This window comes from Gopherus flavomarginatus, chromosome 12 (assembly GCF_025201925.1).
Source record: "Gopherus flavomarginatus isolate rGopFla2 chromosome 12, rGopFla2.mat.asm, whole genome shotgun sequence".
Lineage (NCBI taxonomy): Eukaryota > Metazoa > Chordata > Testudines > Testudinidae > Gopherus > Gopherus flavomarginatus.
The window spans coordinates 5,098,545-5,121,211 of record NC_066628.1 but is presented as its reverse complement, the minus strand read 5'-3'; the positions used below and the strand labels follow the sequence as shown (position 1 = coordinate 5,121,211).

The following is a 22,667-nucleotide window of genomic DNA, read 5'->3' as shown; positions in this document are numbered from 1 at the left end:
TGCTGTGGGAATGAGGATGTCATGTTCGGGGGCTGGGGTGGCAGGGGGTGTGGGGGGGGAGAGCCCGGGCTGGGTTGGGGGGCAGCCAACGTTTTTTTGCTCGGGGTGGCAAAAAAACCTAGAGCTGGCCCTGATGAAGAGCAAGACTTCTGACTTAAAGGGTTGCCAGCTAATATTGCATCAGGAGCCCAAAGTTACTAGGTCAATCTCTTTCTGGAACCAGGGTGTTTTTTAGCAACATTTTGGTCTATTTAGCTGCACCCAGGCTGTTCTGGTTGCCAGCGCTTTCTTCTCTCTCATTTCCAACAGGGAGTAATGGGACGGGACTAGGAACTGTGCTACAGAGAAAGGAGAGGTGAGTGTAATTGTATGAGTAAGCAGCAAAGCCCAAGCAGATGATGGAGAGACAGGTGGCAAAGACAGAACTGAATAAAAGATGACAATAAAATTGTATTTTTATACCTCGAAATAAAAAAATGCATTGTCTTAAAAGCATCTGGTTCAAAAGCCTGGGTTTTCTACATCACAATCCCTTGCTTTCCAGAGTTATAAATCATCAGAAGACTAGAAACGTCTCATATGTAACAATATTGCACACAGGTACAAGTCATAGTGCATTCGGATCCCAGTGCCAGGTTTTAATGCCCCTGCTCGGATATATATTTTAAAACAACGAAGACTCTTTTAACAGTTTGGTCGCAAGTAGAGCTGGTCAAAATACAAAAAGCCAGTTTTCATGCAAAAGCGCAAAGTTGTTTTCATTTCAACGTGTTTGAAACAAACCCACTTTCTTCATTTTTGTTCTAATGTTTACTCCAAAACAGTTATTTATTGCTGTTTGCCAAAATCCACTTTTTCAGTAAACCTGGTTTTTTGCTCTGCATTATGGAAATTCCCCCGCCGGCATTTCGCTTTGGTGGTTGCTGACTTGCTCCGCTGAGCGGGGCTGCCGCACCGGGACCCTCTCCCCGAGTTGCTCCCGGTGGGGCAGCCCGTCCCCTCGCTGCTCCCTCTGCCCCCAGCCGAGTTCGCTCCTAGCGCGCTCCCCGGGGGGCTCTGGCTCCGGGGAACACGAGGCTGGGTGAGCTGCGAACTGGGCTCCGGCTGCCCGCGGAGCAATCGGGGGCTGGGAGTCTCCGCCAGCAGGTGAGGAGGGGTGCGAGCAGGGAGCTCGGGGGGGGGAGAGAGGGGTGGGTGCATCGATCACACTGGGGAACTGGGGTCTATTGGGGAGGGGGCGGGCGGGGTCTACTGGGGAAGGGGCTGTGCGCTGATCGGATAGGGGAGTTGCCTCCGGAGACAAGAACTCCGCTCCCCGGGGAACAAATCCGGGAGCGGATGGTTTGGGGGTGTGGGAGGGAAAATGATGTTTCTCTGTACTGAGAAAACCCATCCCCATTGTTCCCTGGCTGCCCAGGGCAGACTCTGTTTCTTTGCCTTTGAACTGATGGGCAAAAGCGTCCTAATGCCCCCTCTGAACTGCTGTCCCAACAGCCGGAGGTGGCTCCAGGCACCAGCGCTTGGGGAGTCAAGACACAGGGCACTCTGCCACTCGCTGCCAGGGCGGCAGGCAGGTTGCGTTCGGTGGCTTGCCTGTGGAGGGTCCCCTGGTCCCGCGGCTTCAGCGGACCTCCCGCAGGTGCACCTGTGAGAGGTCGGCAGCCTGCCTGCCGTGCTTGGGGGGGCAAAATGCCTAAAGCCGCCTCTGGCTGCAGTAGCCGCTAACCCCACTGGGCTCCCCAGTCGTTCTCCTTCCTCGTTCTGCCGCTGGGGGAGGCTGCTGGCTCATAAGAAGCGCTGTGCCTGGCGAAGTGGAGCGGGCTGGGGCCAGGTGGCTCCGCTTGGCGCTGCTGCCGGTGAGTGTGGGGTCGCTGGGGAAAGAGGTGGAATGGGGGCAGAGCAGAGGGTCAGGGTAAGAGATGGGGTAGAAGGAGTTGCCCGGGGGCTCCCCAGGGACGGCCCTAACTCCTGCAGTGGGCGCAGCCATGGGGGGTGGGATGTGGCCAGGGGATAGGGCTGGTCGTCAGGGCTGGTGCTGCCGCGTATGCAGCACACAGCTGCCATGGGCACCATGAAATTTGGGGCAATTTGGTGCCCCACTCAGCCCTGGTCTGTCTTGGATTTCAGATCAGCTGCAGAGTCTGGAACAGGGAGGAGACCAGGGCCAGGACCTCCGTCCCGGCTCAACTTCGCTGCTGCTGGATCAGACCCAGTCAGACAGAGGAGCCAACCTCAGCCCAGCGCCTGTAACAGCATCTCTAGCCTGAGTGTCGCTGAGCAACAATGGGGCTAGAAACTAGGGCTGCTGAGAGAAGTGCCACTGCAGGAGATGTGTCTTGATGGCAATGGACACCTGGAGGCTGGCGTGGAGCCAGGTAATGGGGTGTTGCTGCCTGGGACCAGGCTGGAGAGAGACCCTGAGGCTGCCCCACATGGGGCCGTGTTCTCAGTGGCAGCAGCCAATGCCCAGCAACCTCCTGTCTGTGGGCAACAGGGACTGGATCTCCCCCAGTGGCTCTCAGGGCACCGATCCCTGGCTCACAGCTGCTGTCTGGTGCACACAGCAGTGGCTGTGGGGCTGTGCAGGGGCCTTTTGGGCTGGGTGTGTCAGACCCCCTGTGACAGCCCTGGCCCATCTCTGCCCGGTTCCTTCTCCCCCCTTCTGCTGTGTATGGCCAATGTGAGACCCCAGTGTGCTGGGACAGGTGTACTCGGCAGTGTGGGCGCAGCCAGCGCTTGGCAGGGGACACGGGGGGGAGGGGAGGGAGCCAGCTTGAGGTCCTGCAACCAGAACGTATGGGTTCTTGTCTCTGTGCGCCTGGACTCACCAGGCCCCGTGACAGCCTGGCTGGGGGTGCCCCGGGAGGGCTCTGCACTGTGGGGAAGGAGAGACTGTTCTGCCAGCCCCAGCCTGCCTGAGCCTCCGGGCTCCTGTCCCAGAGCATCTGACGGGAGGAGCCATCGACAGAACGGGGCATGTTCTAGGGCAGCTCTAGCCCTGGTGCTGTCGGTGAGACGTGTCCTCGTGGCCGGTCTGACGGTTCTTTGTGTTTCAGAACCTCGTCGTAACAGCAGGAAAAGTCAAACCGGTCCAGTTGTGGTTGCACATGGGACAGGGCGCAGAGCAGCAATGAGCCCTTTGCCTGCTCTGTGTTGCTCTGAGCTTACCAGCCTGGCCTTCCTGCATCTTCAGGTAATGATACCTTACAAGAGATCTTTTGCATAAAGCATATACCTGTTGCATTGTATTCACACTCGTAAACATATTTGCATAAACATATGGATTGCAACATCACATCTATATCTACAGAAAACAAGAATGAGTTTATCATCAAAGCACAGAGATGCAAGTGAGAGTGAAAAAAATACTGGAAAGTAATGATTTTGTTTTCCGTGTAACCATACCACTTTCTAGAGCTGGCGTTCACACAAAATTTTGGCAGCCTCAGAACGTGACTCTGACAATACTTAACTAACTGTAGGAAAAATAAATAAATAATTTACATGTGCATATTTATGTAGGGGTTTTTTTGCAGACTCAATAATAGATATAAGGTAGAGTTGTGCTTATTCTTTACTGGACCTGAACACAAAACAAGTTATTTGCACATTCTTGTCTTTTTTTTGTTCTTTTGCTTTTTTGGTAAAAGGTGGATGGCTGTACAACAATTCTGAACTAAATTTAAAAAATAAATACATAAAAGAAGTCCAAATAATAATTAAAGAACATATCTGCCAATATGTCCAAAATTTCTTTCACAGACAAAAAAAACAAAAAAACCTATCCATCCATCCTAGTAATAATGATAATAGTAACAACAAACTTGCTGAGCCGCTGCTGTTGTCTTTTCAGCTTGGTTTTTGCATCACTTAAGAGCTTGCGCCTCTGAAATTCACCGTGGTAATTTTGTTCAGCTTCCCCTGCATGAGTGCTATACGGACATTGCACTACTTTTCAATTTGATTAATATCTCTTACAAACAGCGCACACTGCAACTTGCTCAGAAACAGAATCAGAAGGCTTCAGAAACACAAGAAACTGCTCTTCCCCCAGTGCTGAAATGTTATTTTTTCTCTCTCTGTTTTTGCTTTTCTTAGAAACACTGTTCTGGAGTCTAAACTAACAAGGCCTCCCCTTCCCTTACTTCCCCAGCGTGTGTCTGAGAATCCTTCTCATAAGATCTCGCCCGCTCAGCTGCAGAATGAAGCTTGACAATGTGTCCCTGAGTTTAAAGGTTCAGAAGCAGAAGGCACATACAAAGAATCCACAGTTTAAACGACACACAGTGAGCCAGGGATCGGTGCCCTGAGAGCCCCTGGGAGAGATCCAGTCCCTGCTGCCCTGTCATAAACAGATAGTTAAGGGTTAATAGAACAGGAGTACTTCATGTGTCTTTTGCCTGTAAAGGGTTAACAAGCTCAGTGAGCCTGGCTGTCACTTGACCAGAAGACCAGTCAGGGGACAAGATACTTTCAAATCTTGCTGGAGGGAAGTCTGTGTGTGTGCTGTTAGTTTTTGGTTGTTGTTCACTCTGGGGGCTCAGAGGGACCAGATGTGCAACCAGGGTTCTCTCCAATCTCTGATACAGGCTCTTATATGTTCAGAATAGTGAGTACTAGGTAGATAACGTGAATTAGGCTTATTTTTGTTTTCTTTATTTGCAAGTGTGTATTTTCCTGGAAGGATTATCTCTCTGTTTTGCTGTAACTTGTATTTGTGCTGGGGGGGAGGATTCTCTCTAGTGTCTATAAGCTGAAAGCCCTGTAAACATTTTCCATCTGGATTTTACAGAGATAATTCTTACTTTTTTCTTTCTTTCATTAAAAGCTTTTCTTTTTTAAGAACCTGATTGTGTTTTTTTTATTCTTGTGTGAGACCCCAGGGGACAGGGTCTGGAGTCACCAGGGAACTGGTGGGAGAAAGGCGAGAAGAGGGGGAGGAAAAGCCTGATTTCTCTGTATTAGGATCACTGTCTCTCTCTCAGGGAGATTCTGGGTGGGAGAGAGGAGGGGGGAAGGTGAATTTCCTGTTTTAAGATTCAAGGAGTTGATTAACAGCAATCTCCTAGTGTACCCAGGGAGGGGAGGATCTGGGAGGAAGAAAGGAGGAGGGGAATGGTTTATTTCCATTTGTTGTGAGACCCAAGGGGTTTTGGGTCCCCAAGGAAGGTTTTGGGGGCCAGAAGTGTCCCAAAACACTATTTTTGGGTGGTGGCAGCTCTACCATTTCTAAGCTAGTAATTAAGTGTTAGAGGGGTTTATGCAGGTACCCCATCTTTTGGACGCTAAGGTTCAGAGTGGGGGTTCATACCTTGACATGCCCACAGACTGGAGGTTGCTGGGCACTGGCTGCTGCCACTGAGAACATGGCCCCATGTGGGGCAGCCTCCGGGTCACTCTCCAGCCTGGTCCCAGGCAGCAACATCCCATTACCTGGCTCCACGGCAGCCTCCAGGTTTCCATTCCCATCAGCACACAACTCCTGCAGCGGCACTTCATTCTCAGCAGCCCCAGTTGCTAGCCCCATTGTCTCTCAGCGACACTTAGGCTAGAGACACTGTTACAGGCGCTGGGCTGAGGCTGGCTCCTCTGTTTGACTGGGTCTGACCCAGCAGCAGCCAAGCTGAACCGGGGCGGAGGTCCTGGCCCTGGTCTCCTCCCTGCTCCGGACTCTGCAGCTGATTAGAAAGCGAAGACGGACGGAGCAGGGCAGGTCAGGGATGGGGGTGTGATTTGTGGTTTCTCATTCCCTGCCCAGCAGCCCAACGTTCTGCCAGAGCTGATGCCACAATGATTACATAAGATAAGAACGGCCAGACTGGGTCAGACCAAAGGTCCAGCTAGCCCAATATCCCATCTTCCAACAGTGGCCAGTGCCAGGTGCCCCAGACGGAATGAACAGAACAGGGAATCATCAAGTGATCCATCCCATCACCCATTCCCAGCTTCTTGCAAACAGAGACTGGGGACACTATCCCTGCCCAACCTGGCTAATAGCCATTGATGGACCTGTACTCCATGAATTCATCTAGTTCCTTTTTTAAACGCTGTTATAGTCTTGGCTTTCACAACATCCTCTGGCAAGGAGTTCCACAGGTTGACTGAGCGTTGTGTGAAGAAATACTTTTTTGTTTGTTTTAAACCTGCCTATTAATTTCATTGGGTGACCCCTGGTTCTTATGTTATGAGAAGGAGTAAACAACATTTCCTTATTTACTTTCACCACACCAATCATGATTTTTATAGACCTCTATCATATCCCCCATTAGTTGTCTCTTCTCCAAGCTGAAGAGTCACAATCTTATTCATCTCTCCTCATAGGGAAGGCGTTCCAGACCTCTAATAATATTTGTTGCCCTTTTTTGAATTTTTTAAAATTCTAATAGTTTTTTTGAGATGGGGCAAACACATCTGCACACAGAATTCAAGGTGTGGGCGTACCATGGATTTATATAGAGGCAATATGATATTTTCTGTCTTATTATCTATCCCTTTAACGATTCCCAACGTTCTGTTCACTTTTTTGATTGCACATTGAGTGGATGTTTTCAGAGAACTATCCACAACCGTAAACCCCATTGGCCCCTCCAACCCCAAAGGGCTTCAGAGATCTGATCTGCTGTGCAACCCACTCATCAGAATCTAACCCACTCATGACAAAGTTGGAATTTTCTGTAATTGTTATGAATCCTGTGTCTACTTCAGTTTCCCTCTGTGATCAGACCTAATACCCAGTGGAGGGAAAGGGGATAAGTCTTCTCTTGATGGCACTAGAGCACATAAGGTGTGGGTGTCACCTTGACGTCTGGGCTGCAGCAAACAGGGTCATTAAGGAATTGGTTGAAACGACCCAGATCAACAAAGGGCCCAAAGAGACAATAGAAAAACCCCACTGACCAAAACCCTGACACCTAAAAACCAAGGACCACAAGGAGGTTTTCCTCCCACCTCTCAGCAGGGAATCTGAGTGCAGACCAGCTTGAGGACAAAAGGATTGAGACCTGATCAGCAGAGGAGAAAGTGTGAGCTCCTGGAGCAAGCTGGCTGCTCTCTCCCACCACTCACAAAGGAGTCAGAGCCTGAGATGGAACCTACTATAGTCTGACCACTGGTTTACTCTGGTCCCACCTTTCTGTGGCTCTGCTAAGCTAAGGACTTCGCTGTGTGCCAGATGAATGACAAATCCAGCTGTTTTGAAAATGCTGCTTTAGTCACTGCAAACACTGGCTGGGGCACTGGTCCCTGAAGCCAGTAAAAGTCTCTGAGCAGGAGCCTATGTCAGTGTGAACCAGAAGGGCTGGAGCCCAGGGGCTCAGGCTAGGAGGCAGTGAGGCCCACTCTGAAGGGCACCCTCCAAGAGCCTGGGTAAAAGCTGGGGGTGCAGCTCTCATCCTGTGGATTTGTGACACCACCTCTCCCGAGCAGGGCCATCCCTAGGCATACACAGCATACAGCAGCTGAGTGGGGCACCAAATTGCCCCAAATTTCATGGTGCCCAGGGCGGCTGCGTGCTGCATATGCGGCAGCCCCAGCCCCAGCCCCAGCCCCGTTGACCAACCCTATCCCCACGCTACATCCCACCCCCCACGGCTGCGCCCACTGTAGAGGTTAGGGCCATCCCTGGGGGGGGGGGACCCCGGCAAAGCTGGTGCAACCATTTAGGCAACCTAGGCAGTTGCCTAGGGCGCTGGGATTTGGGGTGTGTGTGGCATTTTCTTCGGTAAGGACCACAGTGGCCAAACTTAGGCAGAGGGAGCTGGGGCAGGGCCGCCTGCAGCAAGAGGGGGGTTGCACGCAGGGGACCTCCCCACCCCAGCTCACCCCTGCCCTGCCTCCTCCCCGAGCACCCCCTGGCCGCTTCACTTCTCCCGCCTCCCAGGCCTGCCGCGCCTAAGTGAAGTGAAGCAGCAACGCTGTGCTCCGGGTGGAGGTGGAGCAGGGGTGGGCTGGGGCAGGAGGGGTGCCTCAGGGTGGAGAGCTGCTGCAAGGGAGGCGCCTCAGGGTGGGGGGGGGGAGTTGCCACGGGGGGGGCGCCTCAGGGTGGGGGGGGAGTTGCCATGGGGGGGGCGCCTCAGGGTGGGGCGGGGGAGACAAGGTGGAAGTTTCGACTAGGGCACTGAAACGTCCTTGCACAGGCCCTGGGCCTCGGACAATTCCCTCCGCCCCACCTCTTACCCTCCCCTCCCCCCTGCTCCGCCCCCGGCCCACCCCCATTCCACCGCTTCCCCCAGCGACCCCGCTGTCACCGGCAGCGGCGGGAAGCGGAGCAACCCGGCCCCAGCCCGCTCCACTTCGGCACCTCCCAGCCGTGGCGCTCCGCCTAGTAAGGGGCCGGGGCTGCGAGCTCCGCGCCCAGCGGAGGGAGCTCAGGCCCCATTGGAGCTCGCAGCCCCGGCCCCTGACCACGCGGCTCTGAGCGGGGCGGGGACCAGGGGCCCCGCCGAAGCCACTGCAGCTGTTCAGGGACGCTCCCGTGTGCGCTGGGCTCCGGGAGAGGGGCGGGGGCGGGCCAGGGAGGGAGCCTCGGCCGTTCTCATGGGGGGCCCCTGCGGAGTCCGGGGCAAATTGCCCCATTTGCACCCCCTCCAGGGCGGCTCTGGTTCTTGTAGCCGGGGTGGAAGTGAACTCAGTAACAATAATTGCGATGAATCCATGGGATCTCCACCTCCTCACTGCTCCTGCCTGCAGGGCATTTCCCCAGCCCAGCAAAAACAAAATCCGTTCCCATGGACCCGTTCCCGGGTCCCGTTGTGAACAACTTCCATCCCTGGTGTGAGCGAGCTATTCATTTTGCAAACAAACATCTTATCACCGATCTCCTCCCCAAGCCCCAGGTTTCACCCCAGACCCATCAGCCGCCTATTGCACGTCACTGATTTTTTAAAACAAGGGCTTTAAAATTGTTTGGGAGGCGAAGCCCCCCTGATTCACTGTAACAAACGCAGAGTTTTTAAATGTAAACTCAGCGCCGCACCCGTGAAGGCTGTGATTGCAAGGCAGTCTCAGACTGGCTCCGAAACACCCTCCTTTTAAAAAGCCCCCATTCCTTGACAAAGTCCCACCCTCCCCAATCCCCAGCTCTGCCCATTCACCCCCAACTCCACAGCCACTCCCCCATCCCCACCCATCAACCCCACCCTGGGCACCAGCTCTCCCCATTCGCTTTTCCCTTTCAGAGAAGACTAAATCAAAGTGCTCTAACAAACCCTTGATCCTGTTGACTTTAGTGACCCGTTTAGCCGCCAAAACCATAGGGAGTACGGCCCTGGCGCTTTAGGGCATAAACCACCTCCATAGCCGTTACAGTCTTTCACTTGGCATGTTCAGTGTATGTGACAGCATCGTGGATCACGTTCTCCAAGAACACCTTCAGCACTCCCCGGGTCTCTTCGTAGATGAAGTCCGAAATACGCTTCACCCCACCGCGTCGAGCCAAGCGACGAATAGCTGGCTTGGTAATACCTTGGATGTCATCCCGAAGCACTTTACGATGGCGCTCGGCACCCCCCTTCCCCAAGCCTTTACCACCCTTACCACGATCACACATGGTGAAATAAAATCACACACAACCGAAACCCTTGATGTGCGCCAGCAGGGTGCACTGGGACAGACCTTGTTAGGTTAGTGTGGGGTAGATTCACACCGCAGTTTGCTGCCATCTAATTGCTCCTGTAGACACACCCTAAATCTTGGGGATTCTCTCTGTATAACATCTCTAAAAAGTGACCATTCCTCTCCATCCATACAGCTAGAACCGTCATCCAGCAAAGACCATTTTCTTAGCCCATCACTTTGACCATGTGGCCTCTCTGTATGTATCCCTCCACTGGTTCCTCCATCTCTAGTCTCCAACATAAGCTGCTTGTCTTCACTTTCATGGCCCTTCACCGCCTACCATCTCTCATTCAGTAGCAAGATGTTAACTCCTGATGGCCCAGGACACTAGTCTCCATCGCCCCCAATTCTTAAACTTTAAAACAAACACCTTTGTGCTTTCTCCCGTGCTGCCCCTCATACTTGGGAGGAGACCCCCGTGGACATCCACACCCCTACCTCATTATCCACCTCCAAATTCCCCTCAAAACCCCTCCTTTGTTGTGACGCTTTCCCAAAACTTGACAAGTCAGGCTGCTGGTGCACTGTGACCACTGCCAACCACACCGACCAATGTTATCTCCCAGTTTCCTTGTACTCCCCGGCTATCGGTTGCCTCTATAACACTGGGGCAAGGACTGTCTTTTGTTCCATTTGTACAGCACCTAGCACACTGAGGTCCTAGTCTGTGACTGGGGCTCCTATGTTTATGTGCTATGGTAATACAAATAATGACACAGAAACAGAGAATTCCACTATGGCTGTAGCTCAGTGGTTCTCCAAACTGTGAGTCAGTACCTCATTTTTAATGGGGTCACCAAGGTGGTGTTAGACATACTGGGGCCTAGACCTGAAGCCTGAGTGCCTCCCCCAATGGCGGGGCTCAGACTTTGCCCCACATCCCCCAGGTTCATGTACTAGTTTCTGTTGTCAGAAGGGGGTCCTGGCGCAATGAAGTTTGAGAGCCGCTGCTCAGTGAAGAAAAGAAAGTCTGAGTTTCCAGTGAGATGGCTAAGCCAAGGCACTAGCCCAGTGGAGATGAGACATTGATGTCTTACCTCATAGCTAGCCCAGATCAATGCGATACACTCAACCTGGGCTTGGACTAGCAACGCAGAGGTGAAAGGCACCTTTCTCTGCACTAGGGTTCTGCCCTGCGTTAGCCGTCTCAGCGTAAAACATTTTGGTTTTACCGTGAAGACAAAGCCTGGGGATGCCCATATTGAGCACATGACTTTCGGCTACGCTAGAATTGTTTGCAACACTTGAGAGCCCGCTGACTGCAAGAGGTTAAACAAACCCAAAGTTTCTCCATTTAATCTCTGTCCACCTGAGAACGCTCGGTATCTCCACAGATTCACTATAGTCCGTTTCACCGCTTCCCCCTTCGGAAGTCGTACACCCAGGTTCTGGAAACAGACACCAGTCACTCTCTTCCCCTCCTGCCCCCCACCCCCAGGCATTCTTAAAGGCATACTCCTCTTTATTTATACATCTTCTAAACTCCTCTAACTTAGGGTGATCATATTTCCCAAAGAGAAAATGGGACACTGCAGGGGACTAGCCCTAGCTCTTCCCTTCCCCACCCCCGCTGCTTGCCTGAGTGCCATCCCCTCCCACAAGACCCCTCCCATGCACAGGGGTGGCCTGCGCTGCCTGGCATCATTGCAGTTGCCAAGAGCAAATGGGACAACTGCCCAGTTCTGCAAAAAAAAAAAAAAATATATCAAGACGCCCAGGCATGGGCTGCTGTAACACACAAACAAGCTATGAGCAGAACAAGGGGGGTTGAGGGACATACCCGATGAGAGCCAGAGAAGGGAGCACTCCCAGGCCTGCAGGGCGGCCAGATCTCCCAAGAGGTCAGGCAGGCAGCTGGGCCAGGCACAAGTCTCCACCCTCCAGGCGGAGCAGCCCTGAGTCAGTGATTAGAAAACTCCCCTCCGCCTGCCCCGGAATTTGCTGCTTGGCTGGTAATTAGGTTCATGCCAACCGAGGAGACTCGGTAATATCTGCTAAAGCCGCTGCCCTGATTCTGCCTGCCCTTTGGGTGTGCGGTGTAATTGTAGCCGAGTCACCGTCTGCTCCCTGCGCTGTGCAGCGGGGCTAAAGGGGTGACCAGACAGCAAGTATGGAAAATCGGGACAGGGACTGGGGGGGGGGGGGGTAATAGGAGTCTATATAAAAAAGACCCCAAAATCGGGACTGTCCCTATAAAATCGGGACATCCGGTCACCCTTTAAGGGGCAAATCTTAACCTAACACCTCAGGTTTTGGATAATGAAAAATTTCTATCTAAAATTTTTGCAAACAGAAAATGGACACAAAATGAAACAGCTGCTGTAGTACAAATGAGACTTCATTCATATGCACTGTGAGACGCTCCAGCCCGCCTTTGGGGGCTGTAAAAATAATATCAGGGCTGCTATAACACTGGGATCTTCCGAATAACCTCCCGTCTCCACCCTAGCCCCAGTCCCCCATTGCAGAGAAGGGGGTTGGAGTTAGTGTCCCAGGACACTGCTCTGTAGGAAGATCACAGCTTACCTCTTCCAGGGACTCCATGGCTGCAGCATCCCTTGCAGGGCACGTCCCTGATCCATTTCCCCCGCTCTGTGCATTAGCTGAGGGGGGAGACCGAACTCCCCACTTCACACACGTCTTCCCCCATTGCTAGTGCAAGGAAAAACCCGCGAAAAAGGCACTCACAGGAGGGCAGCAACGACACACAAGGGGGCGTGGTCATAGCATACTGCTCCTGGATTGGACAAGGCACCAGGAGCCTTTCCCGTATCGACTGTTCAAATGAATGAAGCTTTACTGGCGTGGCGGGACGTTTGTGATGACACTAATAAGATTAGCATAAAGCGCGCCAAATCCCTTAAAGGGGACAGAGTCCTTTTAGTTATCCCCTCCGATATATGCAAGGAACAGGCAGTATGGGTCATTGCAGTAAATAGCAGCCTGCCACCGCAGTAAAGGACTCAGGGGATCCAGCTTCTGTGTTTAGCCTCGTCCTGGGCAGAATTAACCTACCACTGAGAGGTCTGCTTCTCGGTTACATTTTTGAACGAAAGTCTCATTGCACTGAGCTGCACTGTGCTTGGGTTTTAGCCAACCCCCTTGGCTTTTACAGAGAAATTATTTCAAATCCAGTGGTGGTGCGAGCAGGGCAGAGGCTCATCAAACTCCAGCTGGAGAGAGACGTGTGTCACTAGTTACAATCCCAGTGCAGCGGGTTTCATCCAGCCTGGCTCTACCCCTCTGCCCCATTTCCCGTTCCCCCCCACCCCTCCCGTTAACCAAACTCCACACTGGGGTGTTTTCTCCCCTTCAAGGTGTCTGGCTGATTAACATACCGTTCAGAACAAGAACCCCACAGCTTGCCCACCCCAGACTGCCCAGCTCGCTCCTGCAGGCTTTGCCCCCCTGAGCCCTGTCTGAGAGCTCAGCAGAGTCATTCTGCATAGAGCTACTCACAGAACCCCCCTACTCCATCAAATCTCACCCTGCTTTGACTGACTTTGTAACCCCACCAGGCCTGGTTCTTGGTCCCCTGCTTCTCTCACCTGAACCTCTCAGTCAAGGGGCACCTAGTCACAGGTGAGGCTGAACCCAGGACTCCCTTAAAGGGCCAGCTCACCCTGTGACACCAATGACTGGTGCTGGTATTACCACACCTGCATAGAGAGCCACATTTCCCACCCCTGCCCTGGAACTCTGCCCGCCCAGGGGCAAGGGTGAATTAGCTCAGGAGCTGATGGGTTCCCTGGGTGACATTATGGGCAGAGCCACCGAAGCCAAGAGCAGGTATTAAAGGGGAGCTCTAAGGGAGTTCTAGCCTGTTATGGCACATTCACCGCACCCCCTCTGCTTTGCACCTCACAGAATTCCATACAGGATGTTGTACAAAGTGCAGATCCATCTGGACTGGACTTAAAGTGACACACCCGGGAGGAAATGGACCTGGGTGGACGGTTCCCGCTTCGATCAAACACTGTGAGTGCTGCCTGGTGTTTGCTGTAAGCTCCCATTGTAGAACCTGCTCATTTTAAATGTACAGTGTTTGTCTGTGTAAGGTCCTTACCTGCCTCTAACACTGCAGTCCCTGAGTGCCACAACTGTCAGTGAATTTATCTTCACAACACCCCTGGAAGGCAGTGTAGGGCTGTTATCCCCATTGGACAGATGGGGAAATGGAGGCTTGGGGAGACAAAGTGACTTGCCCAAGGTCAGTCACATCAGGAGTCTGTGGCAGATCAGGAATTGAACCCAGGTCTCGCAGATGCCCAAACTCCTGGACCCCGCTTCCTCTGAGAGCGTGGGGAGTTGAAGGACGTGATGTGTAAGAATGCTGCTGCTGCTCCCACCACTGCTAGGCTGCAAGGTTGGGGCCAGCAGCACTGTGGTTGCTGGTGCCGTGGTCATGGAGGATCTCTATGGCCCAGCATTGCTTTGATCCAGCCCCTGTGGGCTGAACTGGGCTCCCAGGTTTAACACAGAGTGACCATATGTCCCATTTGGCCGGGCCAGTCCATTTGTTAGGCCCCGTCCCAGCCAGCCGGACTTTTTGGCAGAACTGGGCTTTGGTCCAGTTGCTCTTGACAGCTGATGATCACTTGGGAAGAGCAAATGGGACCAATGCACAGTCCTGCCCCAAAAGTGGGATGAGACCCCCAGTGGGGCATGGAGGAATGTGTGGGAGAGAGAGGGAGGTGGAATGGCAACACCAGCCCCGTGCTGGAGGAAGGGCTACGGAGAGGGGTTGGGACTGGCTGGCCTGCCCCGTCTGCGGAAGAGTGGGACCTTGGGCAGCCCCACACACGGGTAGGGGAGAGGGAAACTTGGAGAACCAGCCCTGTGCCTTGGTGCACACTTCTAGTTTTCCCTAGGGGTGCTCCAAGGCCCTGCCCCTGCTCTGCTGCTTCACCTGAGGCCCTGCCCTGACCCCACATCTTCCACAGGAAAAAAAACCAGGGAGTGCTCAGCACCCACCTGCCACCTGCCAATCAGCTGTTCAACAGTGGGTGGGAAGAGCTGGGGGGCAGTCGGAGCAGGGGCAGGAAGAGGCAGAGAAAGAGTGAGGCCTTAGGGGAAGGAGCAGTGGGGGCGGGGCCATAGGACAAATCAAACATCTCCAGAGCCTGTCTGTGCCCAGGGCTGCCCAGAGGATTCAGGAAGCCTGGGGTCTTCGGCAGTAGGGAGCCCCCACCTTGACGGTAACTCAGCAGCAGGGACTCCTTCCGCTCCGGGACCCGCCGCTGAAGTGCCCTGAAGACCCACAGCGGGGGACCCCCGCTGCTGAATTACTGCCGAAGCGGGACCCGCCGTCTAAGTGCCAGGTCTTCGGCGGTGAGGGGTCCTTCCGCCCCAGAGCGGAAGGACCCTCCGCAGCTGCCACCGTCCTGGAGCAGAAGAAGCTCTGGGGGCCCAGGGCCCGGGCCCTGCACGAGCTTTCCGGGGCCCCCACAGCGAGTGAAGGATCCTGCTCCAGGGGCCCTGAAAAAAACTCTTGTGGGGGCCCCTGCAGGGCCCGGGGCAAATTGCCACACTTGCCCCCCCTCTGGGCGGCCCTGTCTGTGCCCAATGTAGTTTTAAGGGGCTCCTACCTCCCTTCTCCTGCCATGCCTCTTAAAACCAACTGAGTAACTGAACCTCCTGCTGCCCAGTGGTGAGCGGTGCTAATTCCAACTGTGGTATGGCCAGATACAGCCTGCACCCTAGTTGTGAGAATTTCCCCCTGGAGGGAGCTCAAGACACTGCTGGGTTGCAGGCCCAGTACAGCCAGCCAGAAATCGCCCCAATTACCACTGGGGTTGGGTTCCGGCGAGCAAGGAAAACAGAGACGTCTTGTGCACCCCCATCCTTGCATCGTAGGCTGACACACAGCAGGGAACATGAGGCGGTGCAGGGTGGTAGTTCATATATTTTATTTGCTACAGCTTTCATGGGACTATGGAGGTTGATGCTTCCCTAAACCCTCTGGATACAACTTTCCGATTCCTTTTTCCCCTCCCCATCCACTCAAACACCAAACCCACTTACAAAGTAGCAAACACTGAAAAACCATTGCAGGCAGCTTAGCTCCGTGCAAGCAGCAGGAATGGAACAGAAGGGCAGGAGGGCTCTTGTTCTCCTCGCCCCGGTAGAATGCCTGGTGCGGGTTGTACCTGGGGGCACAGGGGTGGAATGAGCAGGGTACGGGTGCTCGTTTGAGCAATTCATAGCAGGCATATGAGGCACCTTTGGGGGAGCCTTGTCCCTACCTGCCATGGGTCAGCTCTCTGAAACCACCTACCCTGGCAGTGCAAGCACGACCCTTCCAGCCCCCTGCAGGCCTTGCTTGCTCTGTACAGCTTAGCGATAGGCACCCACCAACCCCCAAAGCCTCTGAACATCCCTTGGAGTGCTCAGCCACTTCCACCTGACTCCCTAGCCCCACAGGCGCATCCACAACAGTGTGTAAGATCCAATTCAGGCCAACCACTCTATTTAAAACACAGCACTCAGATATAAATCTACTGTGACAGGTTCGGTCACAGAGACCCCCTTGGGACTGTCACCTGATCTGCTGAGACTAGTCCTGAGCCAGTTTTCTTTGCCAGCTTGGGACTTCAGAACCCTGCCTTGTTGAGCCAGAGATGCTAGCCTGCTGCAACAGACCCAGGTCTGGACCAGGCCCCCAAAGCTGCAGCCCAAACTGAAAACAGCTCAGCATGTACTCCTGTCTCCAGCCACCCAGTTCCCAATGGGATCCAAACCTCAAATAAATCCATTTTACCTGTATAAAGCTTATACAGGGTAAACTCAAAATTGGTCACTCTCTATAACACTGATAGAGAGAGACGTGCAGCTGTTGCTCCCCAGGTATTAATCACTTACTCTGGGTTAATTAATCAACAAAAGTGCTTTTACTGAGTATAAAAAGTAGGATTTAGGTGGTTCCAAGCAATAACCGACAGAACAAAGTAAGTTAACAAGCAAAATAAAACAAAAACATGCACGTCTAAGCCTAATACATTGAGAACCTGAATACAGGTAAATCTCACCTTCAGAGATGTTCCAATAAGCTTCTTTAACTGATGAGATACCTTACTAGTCTGGGCCCAAATCTTTCCCCCTGGTACAGACCTTGTTAGTTGCTGCTCAGGTGGTAACTCGGGGATTCCTCAGGACTGGCAGCCTCCTTTGTTCTGTTCCACCCCCTTTTATAGCTTTGGCACAAGGCAAGAGTCCTTCGTCTCTCTGGGTCCTCACCCCTTCTTCCAAATGGAAAAGCACCAGGTTTAAGGTGGATTCCAGTACCAGGTGACATGGTCACATGTCCTGTGAGCCCCCCTCCATTCTTTCAGGACTGGCCCGCATGTATGCAGTGGAGGCTTGCAGGTAAACAGGGCCATCTACAGTCAGTTGTCCTAGTTGATGGGAGCCATCAAGATTCCAAGCCACCATTAATGGCCCACACTTGCATAATTACAACAGGACTTCAGAGTTTGACTTCATATTTCTAGCTTCAGATACAAGAGTGATACAGTTATACAAATAGGATGACTACACTCAGTAGATTAGAAGCTTTTTAATGATACCTTACAAGAGACCTTTCGCATAAAACATATTTCAGTTGCATTGTATTCACACTCGTAAACATATTTGCATAAACATATGGAATGCAACATCACATCTATATCTACAGAAAACAAGAATGAGTTTATCATCAAAGAACAGAGATGCAAGTGAGAGTGAAAAAAATACTGGAAAGTAATGATTTTGTTTTCCCTGTAACCATACCACTTTCTGGAGCTGGCGTTCTCACAAAATTTTGGCAGCCTCAGAACGTGACTCTGACAATACTTAACTAACTGTAGGAAAAATAAATAAATAATTTACCTGTGCATATTTATGTAGGGGTTTTTTTGCAGACTCAATAATAGATATAAGGTACAGTTGTGCTTATTCTTTACTGGACCTGAACACAAAACAAGTTATTTGCACATCCTTGTCTTTTTTTTCTTCTTTTGCTTTTTTGGTAAAAGGTGGATGGCTGTACAACAATTCTGAACTAAATTTAAAAAATACATACTTTACATAAAAGAAGTCCAAATAATAATTAAAGAACATATCTGCCAATATAGGTCCAAAATTTCTTTCACAGACAAAAAAAAAAAACAAAAAAAAACTATCCATCCATCCCAGTAATAATGATAATAGTAACAACAAACTCGCTGAGCCGCTGCTGTTGTCTTTTCAGCTTGGTTTTTGCATCACTTAATAGCTTGTGCCTCTGAAATTCATCGTGGTAATTTTGTTCAACTTCCCCTGCATGAGTGCTATACGGACATTGCACTACATTTCAATTTGTTTAATTTCTCTTACAAACAGCGCACACTGCAACTTGCTCAGAAACAGAATCAGAAGGCTTCAGAAACACAAGAAACTGCCCTTCCCCCAGTGCTGAAATGTTCATTTTTCTTTCTGTTTTGCTATCCTTAGAAACGCTGTTCTGGAGTCTAAACTAACAAGGCCTCCCCTTCCCTTACTTCCCCAGCGTGTGTCTGAGAATCTTTCTGATAAGATCTCACCCTCTCAGCTGCAGAAAGAAACTTGACAACGTGTCCCTGAGTTGAAAGGTTCAGAAGCAGAAGGCACATACAAAGAATCCACAGTTTAAACGACACACTTATTGCTTGAGGGCCCCACTGCCTGATTTTGAGATGTTGGCCAGGCTGATGAACAGGGACATGGTTCATTCAAGTAGGTATGAGTTGTATCAGTGTCATTTCTAGGAGGCTTATTTTGAGCTCCCTTCCAGTGCAGTCCCTTTTCCCATCACATACAGCTCAGGTTTGCCTACAGATCCACCGTCTTTCCATGTAGCACCGTGAGCTGCTGACCCCTTTCTCGTCATTCAGATACGCGCAGTCACCACCTCCTCTTATCTGAAACCTGCAACACAGAAGCCAGAGAGCTGCAGTCAGGCAGGAGCCTGGGTATTTCACACCAGTCACAGCCAGGGGAGCCGTTCTCCACAGTGGAGGCCTGAGTGCGGAGCAGCTACTCTCACAGCCCCTCAAGAGCAGAGCTCAGGACAGTGGGGGCTTTGCAGAACCACTGATTGTTAGTGCCCCTCTATGCTGAGCAGCCCACGGGGGTGCTGGAGAATGGAAAGTCCCCAGCAGGACGGAGAGAATTTGAGAGACTAATTTTCAAAAGGGACCAGTCCTCTAACAAGAGGGGCAGACACTCATCAGAACCAGATGACTGAGCAGGGAAAGTGGGGGGCAGGAGGGATCTTGCCTCCTTGAAACACTCTGAGCAGAATCAAGATGACACTGAAAGAGGAAATTGCATTCAGGGTTTCCTCTTCCATTGATCTATAAAACTCCTGAGCTTTCCATTGGGAAGAGGGAAAAGAGTGTGTTTGAGAAGTTCCTTTGCGAAAGCAGGAGTTCCTTGTTTGTAACCGTCACATGACTCTCCCAGAGTTACTCTGCAGTGGCAGGTGGAGCTCTTGGGACAGCATGGCCTCTAAGGAGGTTTCGGAGGGTTCAGCACTGGTTCGGGGTCCTACAGCAGCTGGACTGCAGGGTCCCACATCCTAAGGAGGGTACCAGACAGGGAGTCTGTACCCCAGAAGTGTGCCACAGAGGCCTGAACTAGAGACAGTGTCTGGTAGCTATTCGAGCCCAGTGGAGCTGGAAGCAGGGGGGATCCAAAGGTTGGGTCCAATACAGCAGAATGGGGACTGGCCGTTGGGGAGCACTGACCCAGCGCCATAACAGCCTGATTTTTCAAAGTACTGAAGTAACCCGGACCAGAGAAGTGGGGGGTCTCCATCCTCCTCTAGTGGCTGGCCTGTGTAAGAGCTTTATCAATCAGGAGCGGTTTTCAGTTAAAGAAGTGGATTCTTTAGCTCCAGTGACAGGGATGGTGTGTCTCAGATGAGGGCTGCGGAAGAACAGGGAGTGTCCCAGCTGAAATCCCAGCACACTGCAAGGGCACCTCTGGCTGTGGCTGGCTCCCATTGGTCTCTAATACACGCAGTATGCGAACGGACTAGGGTTGTGTCTGGCTGTTTACTGAATGGTGGGTCCAGCTGAACTCAAACAGCTCAGACACCAGAATCCCCAAGCCCAGGGAATTAGTACAGAGGGTGAGACAGACTCACAGGTCGTTGAATTCGGTGCTGTTGGTCCATTTCCAGGGCTGCCCCTGCTCCCTCCAGAGGCCGATCCAGTGTTCATGGATATCCTTATGGCGCAGCAGGAACATCTGAAAGAAAGAGGGACAGCATGGATCAACCCCAGCTCTGGTGCTTTCCCCGCCCCCCTCTTCAGGGCTCTGAACTGCAGAGAATCCTAGTCACACACTGAAGGGGCTCAATTTATTTTCAGAAGGAAACTGGATTTCCCCTTCCCTCTTGCAAAGCACAAGATCACCCAGGCTGTATTAACCCTCCCTGCCCCTGTGCTCCCAGTCACCTGTACCCCAAGTTCCCCTGGGCTGGGGGCAGCTGCCGGGTTTGTTCTCACAGAGCAGCTGCCGTTCCCCATAGCAAGGTAGGAGGTGGGAGTGAATCAAGCTGAAGTGGGAGGGGTCAATGTGAGAGGATCCCCCCCCATCCTCAGCTGGCTGCTCCTTTCCCATCCCCAAAGCAGGAGCGCTACCTGTGTTCTCAGGCCCACTCCAGCAGCCAGCACGCCAGGAGATGCCTGAGCCATCCCTGCCTTAGGCAGGGGCTGTCTCCTTATTCGGGGAGGGGGCAGCTGAGAATGGGCAATCCCTGTGGTCACACACAGACAGCAGGGCCCTGGGCCCAGCATTGAGCGGCTGGAAGTCCATTCGCTCTGGCCTCCCAGCACGAGAGGGGTCAGAGCTGCTCCTTGCCCCGCAGGGGCAGAGCCCACATCCTACTGCAGCAGCTGCTGTGCTAAGGACAGTGTATCCCAATTAGAGAGTCGCTCACCAATTCCTGCTCACTGTCAATCCCAGCCAAGGAGGCACCAAAGGAGGAGCAGAGTCTCTGAACGTAGGTCCAGCTCCCTTCAGTCTCGGAGAAATAGTAGCATTTCCCTCGGTACCCGATCCAGCCGTCTGTGCATGCAGGGGGGCACAGATCAGCTGATGAAAGCTTAGATGCCAGCACTGAGAATGAGAAAGTAACATGTGAGGTAAGAGCTGCATCTAGAATTGGGCATTTGACTAGTACAAAAATAATCGTTCAATTAACCAGTCAAATGTGTCAAAAACCGGTCAAATATTTTAAAATACCAATTTATCAGAACAGTAAACAAGAACAAGAGTTCATTGTCTCCAGGAGGTTTAGCTTTAGATAGATACTTACGCCTAATTTAAAAAATAAAAATAAAAAAAAAGTACTTAACTGACTTATTTTAACTCAGATCAAAAAGCAAAACAATGAAAGGAAGTTCTGAAAAACACGCACACAATCAAAAAGGCAGGTGGACTCCTACCCCCAGGGTTCTTGCTGGAGGATTTGATACTGTGACTGCAGCCAAACAGGCAGTCAACTTACCGACATGCCACGCCTACTGGGATCCCCAGCCTGGGCCTGTCCACTGCAATCAGATGCAGGTTAACAGAGATGTTTGTCACAGTAAATTTGCCTGGCAGGGAGGATTCCAGGGACACTCCTAGCCTGGGAGGGACTAACACAGCTCAGAGCATTTCATCCCAGGCACAAGATCAACTGCTGGATGTTCAACCTAGCAACAAACAGCAGGTGAATAACAGAAGAATGTGCAGTAACTTTCACACAGGGACATGAAAGTCACAAGGTGGCATCAGAAACCGCAGCAACGGGAAGTGACCAGTTACCTTGTCAGCCAGGAATGATGTAACTCAATTCACCAGGGCCGTCCTTAGGCATAGGCAACATAGGCAGCTGCGTAGGGCACCTGAAAATTTGGGGCACCACTGGGTCTTAGTGTCAACCCTTTTGTTTTCTTATCCCTGTTCTGACCCTTCCTGCAGGCTCCCACAGATGGCTGCTCTAGCCTGGTGAGTCTTCCTTGGGAGGGAATCTAGTAGTTAAAAGTGAAAAAAGCTCCAGCCTGCCAGACCTATTAGCACAACACTGAAACTGTTAAAGAGACATTCAAGGGGTAATAAAGCCATTTAACAGGCATTTGCCAACCCCAAGGTATATACTGACAGGTTTCAGAGTGGTAGTCCTGTTAGTCTGTATCAGCAAAAACAAGGATGAGTCCTTGTGTCACCTCAAAGACTAACAAATTATTTGGGCATAAGCTTTTGTAGACTAGAACCCATTTCATCAGATGTCCACGAAAGCTTATGCCCAAATAAATTTTTATACTGTCAGTTTATGACTTTATTGACAAAAACAATTGTGCATTAATGTAATATTTACACAGAACATGTCAGTCTACAGGACCTTAGTTTAAAATTTGCTTTAAAATATTTCATTAGTGAGCTGGTGAAGATTATAAAATCACATTTCTAAAAAATGCTTGCATAGAGTTTTAGATGCACAATCATCTTTAGCCTTAAATGTGTGAATCTTCACACATAGTTTTTTAAATAAATCATTCAAAAGACCTCCCTTATCTAAAATACACATTTTAATTACCATAGTTAAAAAAAAAGTGCTTCCAAGGCTTCCTGTCCTTTCTGTCCATCCCTTCACCACCTCTCCCCTCACTCCCCACTGAAGAGAGCCCTTAAAGGGACAACAGTCCTTCCCTTCCAGATAGCTGGACAAAGAGTTCCCTTTCTTTACTTCTGACTATCCGACAAACTAGTTTTAAAAGAACTCTCCAGCAAAATCAGAACCTTAGTAAGACAAAATCCTTGTTATACCTAAAATCTTTGGAACATATTTTTTTAAAGTTGGTGAAATTTCATAACCATGTCTCTTGTTATGGAGATCACACAAAGTAAATTACTGTTCCCTTTTTCTAAAAGCAACGAACATTGTTATGAACACACTAAACCTCTCTGATTAATTTAAAAGAATGTCTTTGTTTCAGTGAGTTAAATATGTAGTAATCTGGAATGCTGGCTTAAGATTTGAGTATATTTAAAATATAAATTCA

At 51.3% G+C, this 22,667-nt stretch overlaps 1 protein-coding gene and 1 pseudogene across 1 annotated transcript in view; both read right to left on the bottom strand.

Moving 5' to 3' along the window:
- Positions 1 to 9,235: 9,235 nt before the first annotated feature.
- On the bottom strand, positions 9,236 to 9,547 carry LOC127032352 (histone H4-like; annotated as a pseudogene).
- An 8,884-nt stretch (positions 9,548 to 18,431) lies between these two features.
- Positions 18,432 to 22,667, bottom strand: part of LOC127033114 (C-type lectin domain family 2 member D-like) — an 11,372-nt gene continuing 7,136 nt past the window's right edge. Inside the window, exons 3-5 of the mRNA XM_050920918.1 lie at positions 20,558 to 20,736; positions 19,760 to 19,863; positions 18,432 to 18,537 (exon numbers count right to left, since the gene is read on the bottom strand). Coding sequence (XP_050776875.1) covers positions 18,432 to 18,537; positions 19,760 to 19,863; positions 20,558 to 20,736 — 389 coding nt within the window. The remainder of the gene's footprint in view (positions 18,538 to 19,759; positions 19,864 to 20,557; positions 20,737 to 22,667) is intronic.